At 37.7% G+C, this 17,391-nt stretch overlaps 1 protein-coding gene across 1 annotated transcript in view; it reads right to left on the bottom strand.

Moving 5' to 3' along the window:
- The window catches only part of LOC122815075, a 3,014,144-nt gene that overhangs the window by 2,392,001 nt on the left and 604,752 nt on the right, over positions 1-17,391 (bottom strand). The window contains exons 32-34 of the mRNA XM_044087319.1: positions 15,311-15,406; positions 8,436-8,462; positions 2,220-2,273 (exon numbers count right to left, since the gene is read on the bottom strand). Coding sequence (XP_043943254.1) covers positions 2,220-2,273; positions 8,436-8,462; positions 15,311-15,406 — 177 coding nt within the window. The remainder of the gene's footprint in view (positions 1-2,219; positions 2,274-8,435; positions 8,463-15,310; positions 15,407-17,391) is intronic.

The raw sequence follows: 17,391 nt of genomic DNA, 5'->3' as shown, positions 1-17,391 counted from the left end.
TACTATGAAGAATTTATTTTTTCCTAGAAATCAAGGTTGGCCTGTCAGTTGCTATACTGGCATACAGAACATTCAGCATCAGTTGAAACTCAACTGACCCATCCAACTACAGACCCATTGCCATCCTATCCCCTCTATCCAAAATACTTGAAAAATGCATCCACTCACAGCTTCTTAACTATCTCCTACAACAAAACCTGCTTACTTCCACCCAACATGGTTTTAGGCCAAACCATAGCACATCTACTGCACTCCTTGTTTTACTCATACCATTGCTGAGGCCTGTGACAATAGCCAACTCATATCCTGCCTTTTCCTTGACCTCTCCAAAGCTTTTAACACAGTCTCCCATCCTATCCTATCATCCTATCCAAGCTATCCATGCTCAACCTATCTCCTACTTCCCTATCCTGGTTCTCCAGCTACCTCTCCGATATGCTATAATCGGTCAGATGGCTGTCATCCTACTTTCCCTCCATTCCAGCCACAGCAGGTGTTCCACAGGGTTCTATCCTGGGCCCCCTTCTGTTTAACATTTTTACTAATGAACTGTACACATCCTGCAAAAAATCAGCCCTAATCCAATACGCTGATAACTCAACCCTCATCTCTATTGCTTGCAATATCTCTGAAATCCATACCCAAACTCATGATGCCTTTCTATCCATTGGAAAGTGGCTTCCAGAAAATCATCTTATCCTAAACCCTAGGAAAACCAAACTTCTGCTCTTTTTCCTTCATTCATGCTCCCATCATAAGTCTACATTTCTCATCACATCCTTTAATAACACCATCATACAACCTGAACCTCACACTAAACTTCTAGGTGCCATCATTGATGATGAACTTAAATTCAACCAACATATACTCCATTGTATAAAAAAAAACACACCAGAAACTCAGCCTGCTTTATCATAACAGAAAACTTCTTACTTCCAATGCTAGACTGTCCCTGGCACATGCACTTCTCCTCCCCTCCCCTCCCTTCTTTATGCCATCCCTATCCTAACTAACACTCAGTCCACAACCCTGTCCAAACTACAACAAAACTTATCACAAAACTGCAATTTTTATCACCAGCTCCCCTTACAACTCTCACCATTGCCTTGCACTCAGCTCCCTCTAATAGCTTAAACTCCCCCAACTACTCCTTCAATCACAATTCCAAATAATACACTCTGTACTTTATAAACCTTCTTCCTGCCCAGGTCTCTCCTCCCTGATATCCAACTACACAGCCTCTAGGACCCTCCACACCTCCAACCAGCAGCTCCTGGATATCTACAAACCAAAGAAAACTATGGGGAAATTACTCTATAAATGTTCTGTAGCCCAGGCTTGGAAAACACTCCCATTAAACATACGATCCATTACCAACCCATTACACTTCAAAAAAGAGCTCAAGCTCCACCTGTCAGGACCCTACCCAATTCCTCATCCTTTTTTACATTCATACTCTTCATATATCCACTTCTTTAGTCTCAACTTTCTCCACTTTGCAATCTACTGGTATTTATCCAGAAATTATAATCTCTAAACATTTATAGCTCAATCATTTCAATCTGACTTTGCTATTTATATCTAATGCTACTGCCTATTTTTCCATTTAGTTTTTTTTTCTTCTCTCTTCATTGTTCCTTCATTGTTTACCTGTATTGGTAATTATATTATCTTGGAGTATAAATCTGTATAATACTGTACATTATTTTTGTAACTGGAGCTGTTGATAATCATATTATCTCGGAGTATAAATCTGTATAATACTGTACATTATTTTTGTAACTGGAGCTGTTGATAATCATATTATCTCGGAGTATAAATCTGTATAATACTGTACATTATTTTTGTAACTGGAGCTTTTCTCCTCGGGTCTCCACTGAAAATGGGCTTCTAGCCCAGCTGGGCTAACCTGGTTAACAAATGTCAATAAACAAATAAATAAATAAATATTATGAGGGGCTCCATCTCCATCCTTGTCATGTGCAGCCAGTCTGGAAGCACATACTGATCTCCCCAAGACAGAAAGAACCTCCATAGGACTAGTAGGGTGCTCACTAGTGTAGGAAAAGAAACAGAGGACACTCTTTGGTGTTTGGAAAGGTTCAATGGCTAGAGATTCCCAAACAGATATTTAAAAGTAAGTACATAGTTTTGCACAAACACAGATAAATGCTGACACTAAGCAGTTATTGCAGTTCATACTATTTATAATGACTTACTGTTTCTCCTGGTTCTCCTTTGTCTCCTGGTGGGCCAGGCTTTCCTCGGGATCCCTTTTGGTATATAACATGAATCAGTAACATGAATCAGTAATTTATAGAATGCACAAAATAATGCCAATTAATAATGCTACTGGTAATCACAATTACTTGCAAATATTAGACAACTTAATTACACCCGGTCACTATCATGCATATTTCCTAAGCAGTCCAGCACTTTAAATCCCTGTTGCATCAAATAACGTTTTGACTGACAACACTAGGCAGGATTCTATTTTTAACACAATTAAATGATACAAGAATTCAAGTTACATGTGATCTAAAGCACATTCACACCTACCCTATTGTTAGAAGGTTGATTTTGTTCTACATGCATCTGAGGTATTTTCAGACACAGCCTGTTAGTAACAGATTGGTTTTGCTCTATATTATGCTAATGGCATTAATGAATGGATGGCCACTAGTGCTTTTGGAGTTCACAGAGGACAAGGCCTGAAAAAGCCTGCTGTTGGACTCCAGTGCTATACCACAGTGACCACACGTAATTCAAAAGGCTGGGGCAGGATAACTGAAAGTACATTCACTAGGTCGCAGCAGTTTGAAATTCAGAGATAGAATTTGGGATGAAGTTTTTGAATGGTATTAGGGCATCAGAAAATATGGAATCAACATAAGTGAATCTTCTGCAGTTGGTACTTAACTCCATAAATACAGTAAAGAGATGGGAGAAAGGAGACCACCAAGTACTGGAAATATCAACAAAAAAGAGCTTGTTATGTATACATGCACACATTCTCTGATGTTGAATTAGGGTGAGGCAAAGATGAGCAGAAGCAAATTGAAGTGTGGAAGGAATTACTTGTTAGAGACGGAATTCATTTCGGACTTATACCTGCCAGAGATAGAAGACTAGAAAAGGGGCTACAAGAGAAGAGTATCAGTTATGTGTTTACTGTTATCTGGGGTACATAAAATAAATGTTAGTGGCAAGACAGTAGACTTCAAGGTTGATGTTCCAGCTACAACATTATTAAATCTAAATCTTTCACACTTGCAAGAAAAGTGCTGTGGAAAGCAAAACAGACTGTAAAAAAATGTCCAGATTCTGAATCTCACTCCCAATAATAGAAAAAGACTGCAAATTGAATTAAAACAGGGGGTGTGTATTAAGCTCATGTATGTTAGGTTTATTGCAACTTTCCAGGATACAAGGTTGTTAGGAAAGCAAGTGACTAGGCAGTCAGGAAACATCACAAAATAACATTTTTTTATCTTATGCACATAATGTGATTATTATGACTAACGAGGTGTGCTATTAAACAAGTTTATGAACTGTTTACTCAGGGATTCAGACACTGAGGCCTATTGATTAATAATAAAAAATGCCAAGGATATGAAAAGGAACAGATGATTAAGGGGATAAGTTCATTAGGGAATAAGCAGATTTTTTAGGTCTTTAAATGGAGAAGAAATAAGAGAGTTGACTAATGGTCACAAAATGGTCAAAAAATACTTACATGAAAAGAATGAAAGCCCTGTCACTGTACTATGCATCATACAGGCTGCTGAGAGGTGAGCTATGCTTGGCCTACAGACCAGTCTCTGACCCTGCCATAATGGAAATGCTGCACATCCACATATCAAACAGGACAAGAGTCACTCATTCCAGGCATCTCATCCTAGCCTGTGACATTAACAAAACATGTTGGAGAGACAGATGCATCTCCCAGAGATTGCTTCTCCTCTGGAATAAACTCCCATATCATGTGAAGCAGAGCTCCTCAATGCCCTGTTTAAGTATAACCTTGATAACTGGATGGGTTCCCGTAAACTCATCCCGGGGGTGGCACCTATGTCCCTCATGCACAAGGGTAGTCAGTGTTGATCATAGAATTGCTCTGCTAACAGTAACCATCTAATTATGGTCAATTAGGGTACACAGCATTTTTACACAGCTAGGCTTGTAGAGGCCCTATGCCATTAGCCTAGTAAACTCCTATGAACCTATGAAATAAGTTGAAGTTTGGACCATATGCGCTGTTTATTTCCTCTTTAATGAATATGTAGTTAGCAAAGATAGTTTTAAAGTTGATATTTAATTATATAGAGAGAGTAAGTTTATTATACCCGAAGGCCAATAAAATTAACTCAACAAAAAGAAGAGATTTTATGTTAGGTGGAAGACCAAAGAAGGCTTTATTATGTTAATATTTTGTCTTAAAACCAATAGTCTACATATGTTGGTTTGCATTTGTTTTAGTGGCATTGATATGCACCTTGATAGAAGAAATGTGAAGTGGTAAATGTCATGAAATGTGAAGTGGTAAATGTCATCTATCAGCAGTGAGAGAAAATATGAAAGAGGTAGTCAAGAAACTACAAATATGGTAAAATGGCAAGAAATGTGTGTGTCTAGATAAGATACTCTGGTACAATGTTATTTTGTACCTTTTTTACTGAGAGATGGAAAAAAAGAGTAGTTAAGTGGAAAAATAGAATAATTTGACAAATAAATCAGGTCACCTGACAAAACTAAATGTGGGATATTGCCAACTGGCTGAAACAAAGCATAAATTTAAAAACGAGAGACTCTGGTGGAATTACATGAATAAAATAATTTTTGCATCAAATGTCTTTAGTCATAGCAGGGGTTTGTGGAAATAATGGAAGATGACAAGGCTACACAAAAGCCTGTGTAGATCAGCTAAAAGCAATATCCCTTTACTCTGTCTCCTACCAGCTATTAAGGGAGGATCTGAGCCTATCTTACAAGGCACTGTCAAATCCAGCCCCGATGGAGCTGTTATACATTCACAAGATAAACTTCACGAGGACCACTAAATTTAAGGATCTAAACATGGATGTGACATGAGCAAAACATGCTGGAGAGACAGATATGTGTCTTGGAGATTACTCCTTCTCTAAAGCAAGCTTCCTATTCATGAAAAACAGAGAGGTTCCCTGACCCTCTTCAAACACAGTTTGGATCAATGGATGTGGAATTGTAAATTCACTCACTTTCTTTATGGACAGGGGCCGTCTGTAAAATATTCAAAGGCGTAGGTATGAAACTAAGCCATCCTCTAGTCATTAGAGATCAAAAATTGAGTAAAATACTGGTAAAAATGGCCAAGCTTGTAAGGGCTGTTCAGCCATTAGCCGAGTAATCTCCTCTGGACCTATAAGAAGGGGGCACAAACTTCATGAGGATATATTACACTAGCCTATTGCAAACATCTCTAAATCCACTTTACCAGTAATGTTGGAAACTGGAAGGAAAGATGAGCAGCACGGACAGTACAGAGGTAAAACTATAAACTGAAATATATTTCAGAATAGAAAATGTAATGTATTCAGAAGGATTTCAAGTGCTTCCTTCAGAGATGTACATTACTTTGTACTAAAAATAAAAATGTCACATGCAGAAGGTTGGAATTTGATTTGTATTCAGCCTTCCTTTATGTCATTTGAACCAGTTTGTAAAAACTTTTATTTTACCACCTTTCATTTGTATTTCAACCTGGTTTTCTTTTCTCTGCTTCTTAATGTTTGGACATGAAGTTGTGCCTTTTTTAAGTGTGTTTTCCATTTTAAAATAAATGCGTTACTCTTCTTTGAATCTGTGCCAATTAATTTTTAACATTGGCTTGAATTATCAACATCTCAAGGAAAAAGGACTCCAGTTTTAGTGGATAGAAAGAAATGTTTGACAGTTTTGTGATGCTCAGTAGTCCAAAAATATATAAATAGCCAAAGTGCATATTCATGAACAGGGGTTGCAAGGGTCAGGATGTTACCTGTCCCCCAAGGTATAGAAATACTAGAAGTTTTTATTAGAAGCAAGATAGTATGAGGGCTAAGCAATCTGCATTGGGTGGAGGGTTATATGGCTTACCCCCCACAAAAATAATGTATGTGTTAGGATTTAGCAGAAAGTTATTTCAAACATATTGTTTCATTTAAGATTACTTTCAATTAAATGAATCTTTGTGAGTTGGGTGGGGATCCAGATTCTCATTAAGTTCAGATGATGGCACCTCAGAATTGTAGCACCCCTCCCTTCATGTTCAACTGCATTACTGAAAAATGAATCCAAGCAGCTAGTGTGGCTACCCGAACTCATAACCTTGCTATCCTCTCAGCATCAAAGATGAATGTCCTACCTGATGAGCCACTAATGCTAAATGTTAATAAATTTCAGAAATATGTTAGGGGAGACAACTTGATTATTCTCATGTCTCTCCTGTCATGAGTCATGTACTGTACAGGTTTGTTGCAAAAATGGTAGTTTCACAGATACAGTGCAATGTTATGCTTGGGTAGGATAATCTAGAAATAATTTTGCATGCATCAGGAAATCAATGACTATTGTGTATGTGAGGTAAAGTGAAGACATGGCTATTAAAATGTCAAGATTTTGAGATTTGAGTTATCAAGCATAAAATGAAATGTTATCACTAGAAATGCATATCCAGAACTCTTGTACCAATGAATCCTTTCAGACTAAATTGTTCACATGATCTTCTTAAGGTCTGTCTTCACAAATCTTGCAAGTATTGGTAAATTTGTTCCAAATATATACATTATGCCCACTGGCAGAATCATAATCCCAGGCCTAAGCAAACAATGTCATGTGCTAGAGCTGGGGCTACACATAAAACATGAGCAAAATCTGTGACTAAAATGGTTAAATTGTGGCCATTAGCTGAGGCATACAAACACATACCAAGCTAAAAATCTCTCCAGAAATGCCTGCATGTTGCATGCTTATGTCCATGCAGAATATGGTCCTGCAACTTTAGATTATAAGTATGCATGTACAGGGATATTAGATTGTGGGATAGCTCAAGCAAGGACTCAAATGAAATAATGCAGATAATATGGACAGTGAAGGAAAATAACAGAAAATCTAAGATTGCTCTATTTGAGATTAGTTGTGCAGATTTGATATCTACTTCTGTACCCTGTTTCATTATTTAGGACTTGGGGATTGGTCACCCCAGTGTCAATTAAAGAAAAATGGAATTCGTTGCTGGAGGTGGTGACAAAAAGATATTGCCAGATTTGCCAAATTCCTGTTTCCCCAAATGTCAATGAACAGTGTGGAGTTGATAGCCCAAAAGTGACTTAATATATGCAAGCATCTTTACTGATTTTTATTAAAGCAGAGCAGGTAGAAAATTAAACAGATATCACAAATTCCATCCATAAATTTTTCATTAGCGGGAAATATATGTGCACATCTATGAGCACTCCTAGCTGCAAATGTAACAGTATGTCAGTATAAAATGGTTATAAATAATGATAAAAGAAATACTTTATTCTCCTTTCATAAAATGACCAGTAATCATTGTATGGATGAAATGAAATTAATTTGTTCACCACTCGAACATCATAACTTGTTTAAGGTGTCTGTGTGTGTGTATGTGTGTGTGTGTGTGTGTGTGTGTGTGTGTGTGTGTGTGTGTGTGTGTGTGTGTGTGTGTGAGTGTTTGTGTGGGTGTGGCCATTACACATATCATTTACAACTCACATAATGCAATGCATATGAGAACAGCCTGCAGGCATTAAATAGCAGTAAGAAAACAACATGGTAATTACCACTGTCTACACACTGAATGGTTGCTGTAAAAACATCATGACTATCATTACAAATATGTTCTTTAGGTAAGTATCAGCATATATGAGAGTCAGCACTACTGCATTATGTTTTTGCTTTCTTTGCAGCCAGCTAATTCCATTAATATAGAAAGAGTTGTCACATATCATGTAGAATTTTAATGCTAATTGACTGTCATGCATCCTGATCATATTTATACTATACAAGAATATGCAATACATCATAAATACATCTCTTTCTCTCTCACACAAACACACACACACACACTTACATGTGCGTTCGCATTCTCTCATGTAGTTGCACCCAAACACACATAAGACCCAGACACACACACAGACACACACACACACACACACACTCATGCACACGCCCACACACTGCACGTACCACACACACTAGCACTCATGCACAGACACATACACACACACACACACTAGCACTCATGCACAGACAGACACATACACACACGCTAGCACTCATGCATACACACACACACACACACACACACACACACATGCTTATGCAAACAACCCCCCCCCCCACAGATGTGCACTTATAGGGATAGCCCAACTTTTTCAAGGAATGTAATTACTTACTCTATTACCTGGTTCTCCAGGCTCACCCTGAAAAAGAAAAGAAGCAGTTTGCTCACGTGTATTGTATAAAGAATATGCACATGAATTGCGTGTCCATTTTTCTTAAACATGTTATATAAACACCAGAAGAGACTGCAAGCATGTTTATAATGATGAGTCTATGTTATGCTAGCAGAAAGTATTTGACATGGGATGTACATTGTGGTAAACATGAAAATAACTTCCTCAGGCTGACAATCAGCATGAAACTCAGTAATCCGTAAATCCTGAATCTTCATTAATCCTTGTGATAAAATAAGAAGCACACCATAAGGAACACCTGCTTATGTACATTGGCTAGAAATAATCAGACATTCAGTTTTTTTTTTGAGTGTCCAAGAGGCCCTCATTGCCTCCCACGTTATACCTTTCCCACATGCAAACTTGTGTCTGCCATAAGGGAAGTAAATATTGCATAGAACAAATGTACATAACCTGAACATTTGGCCAAGCCATTTAAATAATTTTATACATTCTCACAAGGGATAACGTCATTTACACCTTTATTTTTCTATTATAATCACATAAGACCACGTTTTATTAATGCCAGCAGCCATTTTACCAACCTGCATGCACTTCACTGCCTCACAGTTTCCACTTATCTCTGTTCTGAAGCAGAACGTTCCTTCCTTACTCTCAGTGTAACATAGCATATTTACTTATCATCTTTTGTTGACCAGATTAGTCCCACTACCCTAGTAGCCTCATTTCAAGGGAAACCCGAGTTAGTATTTATACTACAAGGGAAAACTTGGCCAAGACATTAAGGGGACTTCCTCTACTCTTTTCAATAGGCACTGGGGAATCTTTTACATCCCCCTGAGCTAACACCAACTCAAATAGATGGGGCCTCAGTTTAACAACTTATCTGAAGCATGGTATACTCAGGAGTGCAGCACCCCCCTTATGCTACACTGCAGTATCAGTTATCGGTCTACTTGGTGTAGGAATAGAACCTGTAGCCTTCTGCACCAAAGGTGAGTGTGCTACCTGGTGTACCACTGATAACACCATTACATGATATAGCATAATCATAACTGCATGTGACATCTCATACACACCTGTTCTGCATTACAACAATTTTTTCCTACTCTCAGACTTGAATAATATAATTTAACATAGAATAACACACTATGACATAATAAAACAGAACTTCATATGACACTTTATTTGCCCCTTCCAAAAAATAAGTATCCTGAATGGTTCATTGCCACTATCCTCATATTTCAAACTTTGTGAAATAGAGAGTCCCTCTTGTTTCTGACAATCTAATGAAAGATCCTTTCTATATCCTCTTTGTCACATAAAGTGGAACGTAAATCCACTTAAATGATGCGTTGAGCAGTATCAGCCATTTCAGTCTTTCAAGAAATGTATCTTCACAGTTTGACTAACACAGAGACCAGGAATGTGTTCACATGCAATTATGACCCTATTTGTGTGAGAAAACAGAGTGTATATGCTTCTGTAGTGTTAATTTTTGTACTGTGTGGAGTTTTTCTCCCAGAGCCTTCTCTGAAAATGGGCAACCTGCCCAGTCGGACTCTCCTGGTAAACAAATGTAAAATAAATAAATAAAATAAAAATAAAATTCATAAGATGTAATTCTTTAGTACTCAGACTATATTCTTAGAGATTACAAGGAGGTAGTCAAGCCTTGAAGGTTGAATTGTTTGCATGTAATTCTATTAACCAGTTAAAATGTCATGACCTGAAGTTTATATATACATCACACTGGATATGTCACACTTTGAATGTCTTGGGAAAACGCTGCTCCCTATCCTAACTTTGATGCACTGGTATAAAAGCTAATCTCTTCAGTAAAATCAGGAGTTATTAACATAAGATCAGAACACAGGATCCTTTTTAGCTCTTTAAATAAATATATCTGCCTCAAAAGAGCATTGCACCTTGACAGATTTTTCATCTTCTGAGACTTCTCGGAGGACCAGCAATAGTCATAAAAATAGTCACAGACTTTCTTTAATACTCATCTAGTGCAAAGCAGCCTTCCCTTGGCCCTTAGTGGATGGCACAGGATAGATTTTCTGTGGCATCTCTTTTTTCATTTCAAGGTCATACTGCTCTGTCCTTTATTTTCTTGGCTGCAATGTTATCAATAACTGCATTTACTCTTTGTCACCTTGAATGGCTCCTGTCATTTGGCCAGACATTTGTTTTATGTGGAAGGTATTAGGACTGGTTCCTTAACTTCTTGGTTAAATTCTGTAAGTCAGATCTTCTTGTTATAAATGCATTGTTGTATTAACTGGACTCTGTGCATGTACTCTCTTACTATGGACATTACCAGCTTTAATCTATCCTATAAGCTAACATAACATTTGTTCACACTTTAAAATGGTGTGGTTTCCGCTTGCCAGGTTAGCTTAGCAATGTTAAGAAGCTCTCTAAGATTCTGTAGCTTTTTTTTTTTTGGATTATAAAGCTATAGATTTATCATACGCCATAGGAACTATTATGCCTAAAGCAAATTTTTCAGTTTTCCCAATCCTATCTGTAGTTAGTAAGATATGTCTTAACAATGTGGTTAATACCCCTCACATTTATGACATTAATTGGTTCTTTTTGTTTCACAAAAGATGATATATTTCTTATGCAGTTTTAGACTTATCAACATGCAAAACAGTTTTAACTGTTGTTCCCTTAACTAATATACATTCTACTAAAGTTACTATCAGTGTTTGGAATTAGTTTGTAGTACCCATTTCTTACATTGTTGGAGAAAGCTATTTAAATGTGTCTACTGTAAAACCTTGCAACTTTTTGCTTTACTGTTGCTATTAAGTTCAAACCAGATGTTTAAAGAGTGTGTCTGAAATCATGCATCTGTGCACTTTAAAAGATCACTTATAAAATGTTATGTTTTCTACTTTGGGAGTTATATCAGTCCTGAGCATAACATTCTGTCTTAAGCATTTCATAGTCTATGCACTTAGTTTCTTTGACATTTGTGTACATTTCAATGTCCCTCCTGTGAGAGAAGATGACAGGATTTTTGCCCCATCTGCTGGGTTGTAGTACTCTGTGGTGTCATAGCACATACATTTCCCAACATGCACTAAAGGTTATTATCGCTCATACGTTTCATCAAAGGTAGCACAGTCTTGGAGTTGGGAATGGTGTTGGCCTGCACAACTAATTGTTACTGTAGTTGCACCAGATTTTGATTAGTTCCCCACCAGTGATTCCACTTTTTTTTTCAAATAATTCTTCCACGGTTTCATCAACAATTAACTATGCTAGGAGCACAGCAATCACAGTGCTGTACAGAATTAATAGTTAAACTGGCAGCAGAATTACTATGAGGAACTGAAAGCCAACAAGTCTCTGATACACTGCTTACATTCACCCCCATTGTGTATGACCAAGTAGTCACTGGTGACAGGTCATATATAAAAAAAAGGTTTATTTTACAAATGAAAAGAAAAACAAAATCATGTTCCACTTGGCTTTGCAACTCCAAACAAAGTACACAGTACATAAAGTTGGCTTTATCCAGGATTCATTGTTCACACAACCACAACAAAGTTTAGGTTGTCTTAAAACAAAAGTTTAAGGTTGCAGGACTCTCCCAGGTGCAATCAGTTAACACAAAAAACAGCATTTTTTGCAGGTTGGCTGTGCCCCCCCCCCCACACACACACTTCCCCTATTACTTATATATATATATATATATATATATATATATAAAAGAGTTCCAGGACTGCACCACAATTTGCTCGACCTCATGCAAAAAACACATTTTTTCTTCTTTTTTCAATATGTAGCTGATCGAGTAGATGAGTTTGATCAATTTCTGATTTTGGTAAAATACAATATAAAACAAACAAGGTGGAGGCTACACCCCCCATACCCCCCATGTGGGTGGCTGCGCCCCCCCAACTATATATACTAACTCCAGAATTGCACTACAGTGCGGAAAGGGCATATACCTTTGCTTGCCTTACAGAACTCTACACAGTGCCATATATACTAAGTTCAGTTCAGTGAAATGAGATTCAGTAAAATGAGTTTGCAATAATTTGTGCTTTTGAGCGATGTGTTCGGGGTGAAATGAAATTCAGTGAAACTGAAATGAGATTCAATGAAACAAAGTAGACCCATATATATATATATATATATATATATATATATATATATATATATATATATATATATATATATACAAACACACACACACGCACACACACACAAACACACATACATATAAACATATACACGTATCTATGATTTATATCATTAAAATAAAACCCTTATATCAACAAATATTTCTTCTATTCCCAACCCAGTGAAAACAATTAAAACCTATTGAATAACCTAAAATCCCATCTACCATACATCTAATCACCTCAGTCTTCCCAGCCTACATACCCCTGCTACAACCTTATCCTACTGAACTACAGAGCCATTTTAGACCCCGACTCTAACCCTAAAACTCCCCTCATACCATTTAAAGCTAAATTCCCCAGTAACTGCCTAACCACTGTACTCTCTTCCTGCTCCCTAAACCAAAATTAACTGATTACTGCCTAGCCCTCATAATCCTCAACTGCTAAATAAACCAACATTTTTTGATTGTTCCGTAAACCCTAAGAACCTCCTCACACTTCCTAAATGTAAGGTTTCTTTCCCATTCCTTAAACCTAAATTTCCCTGTCACTCCCTGACATCAAGCCTAAATACCCTAGTAAATAAGTCAGCATGGTAAGTGAATCACACATACTCACTTACACTGTTAACAGCTAACAAGCAAACCTCAAACACAGCTCATCTGCCAGCAAAGCAACAGTTAAACAGACAAGTTTAAAGAAAAGCTGCAAAACGTGCCTTCATACCTTCAATGAAATCCAATTCAGTAATACCAATGTGACCCCATCTATATAAAACCAATGTGACCCCATCTGTATTATTTTATACACATAGGGAAATATGCACATTGTAGCTTGCTACAGATCCCCCACTATGCCCCAGGATTCCCACTCCTCATTTCTTGATACATTGGAAACTATTAGGGTACAACCTAACACCCTAATAATGGATGATTTCAACTACCCCACCATTACCTGGGAAAACTACTCATGTACCAACTCTTGTGCTCAATGTTTTCTGGAATTCATAAAATCTAATGCCTTGGATCAACTTATCCACATCCCCACCAGGGGCAGCAATATCCTAGACCTGGTCATTACCAACATGGGCAACCGGTATTCCACACCAGAGGTCAATTCCTTGTTGGTCAGATCAGACCACAAGCAAATCACCCTAGACATCCACATCCCAGCCCCACCCCCACCCCATTAGGGAAACCACTGTAAACAATTTCCCCAAAGCCAACTTCATGCTTCTTAAGACAGAAGTGGCAAACTTCACGACACCCATGCTGACAGACAGTAGAGATATGACTGCTGAATCCTATACAATTGCACTTTATAAGCACTTACACGAGTGCATGGATTGTACAATCTCTAACAGAACCAAGATGCTATCCTCCAAAAAAAGGCCAATCTGGTGGTCCTGTGCTATAAACAAACTCTACAACAGTAGAAAGAAACTGTTGCAAAAAAAGAGTAAAATCCCATGACTGGAGGAACTCCGTGGTCAGCCTCAGTAAGAAGCTGAGATCCCTCATAAAATCCTCCAAAGCTAGTTACAAAGACAAAATCGCCACTGATTCTAAAGACAGCCACAAAGCATTCTATAGCTATGTCAAGAATCTGAATGGCAACACTCACATCTGCTCTGAGTTACTGCACAATGGCACTAAATGTACAAAACCAACTGATATTGCCAACATCCTGGCAGATAGGTTCAGTGCTAACTATACCCCCTCTCATCCCCTAAAGGGCCCATCTCTATACCGGAAAAATGCAAAGTACCTGTAATCACGGCTGCACAGGTAAAAAACATACTCTCCAAAGCCAAGAACACAGGATCCATGGGACCTGACAACATCCCAGGCTGCGTTCTACATTAACTACAGAACAAACTGGCACCCCACCTAAGTACCATATTCAATCATAGCCTCACCTCAGGCTTTGTGCCCAATGAATGGTGCACAGTAACAGTTATCCCACTCCACAAAGGGGGAGCCACCACGGACCCCGAGAACTACTGCCCCATTAGCCTGATGAGCCTCATCTGCAAGGCTATGGAGCGTATCATCATGGAACTTATAAACAATGACATTTGGTAATCTCCAAACTCTGGACCCTACCCAGTTCAAGTTTGTAAAAGGCAGATCATGTCTCCTAAACCTGATAGACTTCTTTGAAGTGGTCACCAAAGCTGTAGATGAGGGTAAGGTGGTAAACACAGCCTATCTAGATCTCACCAAGGCTTTTGACACTATCCCCCACTCTGGAATTATAGACAAACTCACTAAACTAGGTATAAATCCCGATGTCACAAGATGGGTTGCCAACTGGCTCACTGACCGAACCCACACTGTGAAAGTAGCAGACTCTAAATCCAACTTCAGACCAGTGACAAGTGGAGTACCACAGGGTTCAGTCCTAGGTCCTCTCCTGTTTGGTATCTACTTCTCTGAAGTACAGGCTAACACAGAAGGTCTTTGGCTAACAAAGTTCGCAGATGACTGCAAACTAGGAGCCATAATCAAATCTTCTAATGATGTGGACATCCTACAAAAGGGCCTCACTGAGACAGATGCCTAGTGTCAAAGCCATGGCCTCAAGCTCAATGCCAAAATTTTCTTTACATGTGACAATATATATTTGAATATTTCTCCTACATGTACATCTTAATAATATAATACAGCCATACGCTGCATTCACATAAGACATGCAGATACTTACCTTTACCCAAGTCCCAGGTGGCCCTTGAGGTCCTGGCAAGCCTGGAAGTCCTGGAGGTCCAGCAGCACCTGGTTGCCCAGGGTCACCCTTTGCACCCTAAAAATTAAAGAAACATCACAGTTTTATGCTATTTACATCATTCCTATAGAGAGAGAGAGCGAGAGAGAGAGAGAGAGATAGATACATTAGTTTTCTGTTCTTCCTTTAAAATAACATTGTTGAAATGAACTAAAGATGTAACTTTGAATTATTAAGTTTGGAAACCCACAGGTTCTATTTTACTAATAAATGTAAGGACAAACAGCCTCATTAATTATTTTATAACTGTGTACATAAGCAGTGGTTTAAAACGTTCCTGAAGTAACTACAAAGCATGGTAGCATTCTATCCAGATTTTCATTCGATTACAGAGAATTATGATATGCCATGTCCAAAAACTGCATTTTAACTGAGTCTTTTGCATTATAAACATCTAACTTTAAAGAAACCCTTCAGAAATAACTTAAGCATGGGCAATATCAGGAAATAATGATTATCAAGAATGTCAAAAATAATATATCATCTTTCATCAAACTTACTTCTAATAGTATTAGATAATTTACTTCCATTTAAAATATTCAGCCCCCAGCACTGTAAGACGGTTCAACATGCAAAAAACAATTTTTTTATACTTATACAGATATTTGTCTAGTGCTTCTAAAAATATACCCTCAGTCATTTAAACAATGTTCTAGTATTAATGATGGACAGTATTTCAAATATTCATGTCAGGAAATTAAATGCATAAGAACTGACAAAAAACAGTGCATTCTTAAGGTTTCATGGAACTATTTGACGTGCACTCATCCTTCGTAATGTGCAGCTCCACTTTAATGATGTCCATCCTTCACATTCTTCGTATATTTTGAAACTTCCTTATTTTCTTTAAAACAGAGAGTTACCATTAAATAGAACTCTAGTATAATTTAAACCAAGGCAAAAATCTGAATTTTTATTTAGTGTTTCACTAGATGCCACAGTGGTGTGACAATTAGTGTTGCTGTCTCACCATGATGGGTTCACCAGTTCAGGTCTCACCTGAGGTACGTCTGGTTGAAGTATGCACATCTTCTCTGTGCCTGTGTTATTTTCTCCAGTTTGCTCCCACATTGCAAAAACATGTAGTAGCCACCATCTAAATTGCTTTGAGGTGTCTGTGCTATGTGAAAATGAGCATATGTACTGTGATGAGATGGCAACCCATTCAAGATAATGATCTATGCACTGCTGCTACTGAGTGATGGGATAGACTACATTTCCCTGAAACCTGATATTGGATTAACCATGTATTTTTTAATGATTTAGTCAGATATGACTCTTTGTGAACACAAAGACATTAGCACAGCAGGTTTGTCTATTAACAGCTTTTAGTTCACAGCAAAATAAAATATATATATATATATATATATATATATATATATATATATATATATATATATATTTATAATAAGAACACTACCGGTGATACAAAATCATTTTTGTTGAGTTAAAATTGCTTTCTTCAACTCAGAATTAGTTTTCCTGACCTGGGCCACATGGCATATCACCTTTCAAGTAGTGGTCAAAGTATAATTGAACAGTAAGTTGAATATTTCTCCTCCATATACCTCTTAATAATCTAATACAGCCATATGCTGCATTCCCATAACACATGCAAATACATACTGTACCATGCAGTTTAGTGAATGAACATGTGATTGATGGGTTGGATATCTATCACTGCCCATCAGTAACACATATAGTCCCAATATGTGCATTAATCAATGCATGATCTGTCGACAACTGAATTTTAAGGAGTAATTTTACTTTGTACAGTTATGCAACCATGGAGTTAGTACATGAAAGTAAATGGGCAGTGTAGGGGACAACTGAGTCGGGGTGCCCTGTTTTTGTGATTTGTTTCAGGAACATGGTAAGCTGGTTCACTAATAGAGAGTGTTTACCAACTTTTTGATATTAGATGAAATTGTTTGTACAGCAGGAAAACTTGCTTTAACTTTTCTTCCTGCATAGAAAAGTAACATTTCATTAGGGATGAGGTA

This window comes from Protopterus annectens, chromosome 11.part0 (assembly GCF_019279795.1).
Source record: "Protopterus annectens isolate FY-2018-M chromosome 11.part0, PAN1.0, whole genome shotgun sequence".
Lineage (NCBI taxonomy): Eukaryota > Metazoa > Chordata > Ceratodontiformes > Protopteridae > Protopterus > Protopterus annectens.
Note: the sequence above shows the minus strand (reverse complement) of the source record. Positions and strands in the feature narration are given on the sequence as shown.